A 4,129-nucleotide genomic window follows, 5' to 3' on the forward strand; every position below is an offset into this window, starting at 1 on the left:
TATATATATATATATATATATGTATACATACATTCTTTGCTGGTATTTTATATTTCTCTCTTTATGACAAGGTATTTGGTCCCAGATTGTGTTAGCTCATCTAAATGTTGTTGGGAAAATGGTCTCCTATATCATGGCACCATTACTGTTGTCTGTTATTTATATGTGTATGTATACTGTCTAACTCATGCCAGCATGGAAATTGGACGTTACATGATGATGATACTGTGTAGATAGATGTAAATTGTGTATATGTACATATTTGTATATATAACCTGTGTATATGTATATTGTGTATATCTATGTATATGTGTGTATATATATGTGCATATCACACATATGTAGGTTGCATATATGTGCATATATTGTGCACATGTATACTGTGTGTATATGTATATTGTGTACATGTGCATTTGTTGTATATATATATATATATATATATATATATATATGTGTATATATATATATATATATATATGTATGTATATATATATATATACATATGTGTATGTATATTGTGTATATGTCTGTATATTTTCTGTATATCCATTGCATACTTTTGTGTATATATGCATACACATATATTGTATACATGTGTTCTGTATATATATATGTATATTGTGTGCATATATCTACATATCCTGTGTATACAGTAATCCCTTGCCATATTGTGGTTCACCTATCGCGGTTTATTCTTTAAGCTTACGTTGATTCTTCCATGGTGTTGTTTTGCATATATAATAAAATAAATATATACAAATTATAAAAATAATTTTAAAAATATACGATCCAGTACTGACTGTTTCTACTTCACGGATTTTCACCTATCGCAGGGGGTGGGTGTTGGAACATAACACCTGCGATAGTTGAGGGATTACTGTAGAGTCAACCATCCATGTGTTTCCTCCTATCACAAATGACCATTTATGGTCATTTCTCTCTCTCTCTCTCTATATATATCATTCTATCTCACTTTCTCTCTTTTCATCCCAATTCAGATTTTAGTGTTGATTGGTGGGCCCTTGGTGTTCTAATGTTTGAGATGTTGGCGGGCCGGTCGCCTTTTGATGTTGTTGGTAGTGATAATCCAGATCAAAATACAGAAGATTACCTGTTTCAATGTAAGTCTACTCTTCTTTCTCTTCATTATCCTTATTATTATTATTATTATTATTATTATTATTATTATCATTATTATTAGTATTACTATCGTTATTGTTACTATCGTTATTATTATTATCGTTATTATTATTATTGTTTTTCAATGTTGGACTTTGTTTTTATTGCATAATTTCCTTTGATAAAATTATAGAACTTCGTTGTCTTTTCCCCAATTCTGTTTCCTTGTAACGTTGTGTGTGTGTGTGTGTGTGTGTCTAATAGCTGTGTGTAGTGTGTATTTGGTGTGTGTGGGGTGTAATGGGCTCATGTGGGATGAGTGAGATGTATGTGTGAGTGCATGTGTATGAGGGTCGTAATTGTGTATGGTGTGTGTGTGTGTGTGTGTTTGTAATGTTGTTTCAAGCCTGGTGAAGCAGACCTATCCAACCGTGACCATCCTGTCTTTTTGTATACCTTGGTCTGCATTAACCATTGTGACAATCATTTTCTTTTTAAAGCATCAGAGTGTGAGTGGAGGGAGAACATGGAGGGGATTTTGTTATCCTCCCACATGGGACGAACCCGTTCATGATGGTGCCATCATAAAACAGCCATTCTATATCATAAAATCTATGCAACAACATGATCAGTCTGCTTTCATCTATGTTTCTGTGTGTGTACGTGTGCACGTACATGTGTGTGTGTGTCATATATGTGGTTGTATTTGGTGTATATATATGTGTGCCCCGTTATCTGGCTTTGTGTGTGTCATGTGACTACATGTGCTCATGTCACAAGTGCACATTTATGTGTGTGTTTGTGCACATGTGTGTATTCGTGTGTGTATTTGTATATGTTACATGTAAATGAATGTTGGGCAAAAGCGAAAGGCTGTAATTTTCACTCAGCTAAATGCACATACTCAGATGTGTGTGTGTGTGCATTCGTTGAAAGCCAGTGGTTTCTATCATGGTCAGCAGTATCTGTTTGAGGGCTTCGCGACCACATAAAAGAGTGGCAAATGTGAAGGAATGCTATGGGTGGGTGGGGTGGTGCAATTTTGAATTTTTAGAGGATCAGGATTTTTCTTAGAAATGAAGTATTCAGACCAGGAACTGCATTTTTATACTAAATATATATAAAAAAAAAAAGGGTTAAAATATGAATTGAGCATTGTGCTGTCAGTGAGCAGAAAACCGGACAGTTGATGTGCCAAAGTGGAACATAGACCATTGAAGACTTTGTCTTCACTGTTCTGCAAGGAAGCAGAATTGTCTCTTCTGCTTCTCTGCAGTTGAATCCCTGCTTCTTTCATGCAGTTTCCTTTCAGGTTTTGATGTCCCTGAAGAAAAGCCTTCCTCTTCCAGGTCTTGTTGGTTTACAATAAATATCAATGCTTTTGTGATTCGTTTTCTAGGTAGGGATTTTGGCCCTACGCAAACCCATACTTACCTCTTTGAAGAGGGGGTGACTCATTTAGTTTGGTTTCTATCCTTTGAGTTGTCCGGCATGAGAGGCCTTACCAGGAGCTTGCATTGTCCTGGCATAGCTCTGAGGGTCATTGAAGCATGCAAGCCTCCACACCACAATAAAAACTTGATTTTGTGGTAGTTGATGTAACTGGGGTCCAATATAAGGGCAGCGAGCTGGCAGAATCGTTAGCACGCTGGGCGAAATGTTTAGCGGTATTTTGTCTGCCGTTACGTTCTAAGTTCAGATTCCGCCGAGGTTCACTTTGCCTTTCAACCTTTCGGGGTCGATTAAATAAGTACCAGTTACGCACTGGGGTCGAAGTAATCGACTTAATCCTTTTGTCTGTCCTTGTTTGTTCCCTCTATGTTTAGCCCCCTGTGGGCAATAAATAAATAAATAAATATAAGTCCTTGCTCCCTGTAATAAATTCCCTTAAAAATTTAACGTAGGGGCCACTAATCCAGGCAAATATCTAAAAAGAAGCGCTTACTGTATGGTTTTAATAAACCCCGGAAAACAAAGAGATTCTGTTTAATTAAATTAATCTGATTTTTTGCGTTTTTTCTTCTCTTCTGCTAAGCCTGTAGTGTTGGTATCTGTAAAATACAGTTCCCTAAAAAGGGGCCGACGCTGTTGTTATAAGATTGACATCGATGACTTCGTTTTCCTGGATCTTGTTTCGTCAGGCAGTTTAGTGGAACATATTTCTTGTTTATTATTACAAAAGCTTCTCGCTATTCCCTTTGCCCCTTTAAAATGTCTACCAGTATTATACTGCAGGTAATTTAACCCACTGTTTACTGAGCTGGGTTCTTACAGCTATAAAATCAGACCGCAACGCCACTCATCGGCAAAGATAAAGCTCCTTTTTTCAAGTGTCATAACAGAGTTATCTCCCTGCAATTTTCCAAGGCAACGAGAGTTACCGACCTTGCAAAGAAGTTATCTCCCGTGTTTATTTTAGTCTTATTTTCAATTTTTATTGCTTTTAGAATTTAACACACTCACCGGTAAAATTTCCACACATTTCCTTCTTTATTTTCCTAAAATTTTCGTTGCGTCTTGGAACCTTTCCAATAGTTGTTGACTCTGTCCGTTATTCACACCGCGTTCTTTTTGTTTGTGTGTAGGTCATTGTGTGTATTGGTGTGCATACACATGTATGTATGTATGCATGTATGTGTATACATTTGTATGTATGTATTCTGCATATTCGTGTGTGTGTGTGTGTACCTATGTCTCATTGTGTGTACATGTCTGTGTGTGTGTGAGCATTTTGCAACTATGTACTATGTATTGTATGGATGTGTATCTCCATATATGTCCTTGTGTGAAGTAAACTGTGTGTGTATATATAGTCATGTGTTTCAGTCTCCATTTGCGTATGTGTGCTTGTTTGTCCATATAATCTATGTACCTATCCGTTTGTATGTCTATCTGTTGATTTTCATATCCATATGCTTACATACATGTACATATACACATATATACCTACACACACACACATACATACATCTATCAACATAACAGCCCACTAACTATTCTACTCTAACTG

The 4,129-nt window shown here is 36.3% G+C and overlaps 1 protein-coding gene across 1 annotated transcript in view; it reads left to right on the forward strand.

Moving 5' to 3' along the window:
* The window catches only part of LOC106871364 (protein kinase C iota type), a 192,963-nt gene that overhangs the window by 131,711 nt on the left and 57,123 nt on the right, over window positions 1-4,129 (forward strand). The window contains exon 15 of the mRNA XM_014917773.2: window positions 999-1,121. Within this exon, the coding sequence (XP_014773259.1) occupies window positions 999-1,121 (123 nt within the window). The remainder of the gene's footprint in view (window positions 1-998; window positions 1,122-4,129) is intronic.

The sequence above is a fragment of the Octopus bimaculoides genome, chromosome 26 (assembly GCF_001194135.2).
Source record: "Octopus bimaculoides isolate UCB-OBI-ISO-001 chromosome 26, ASM119413v2, whole genome shotgun sequence".
Taxonomy (NCBI): Eukaryota; Metazoa; Mollusca; class Cephalopoda; order Octopoda; family Octopodidae; genus Octopus; species Octopus bimaculoides.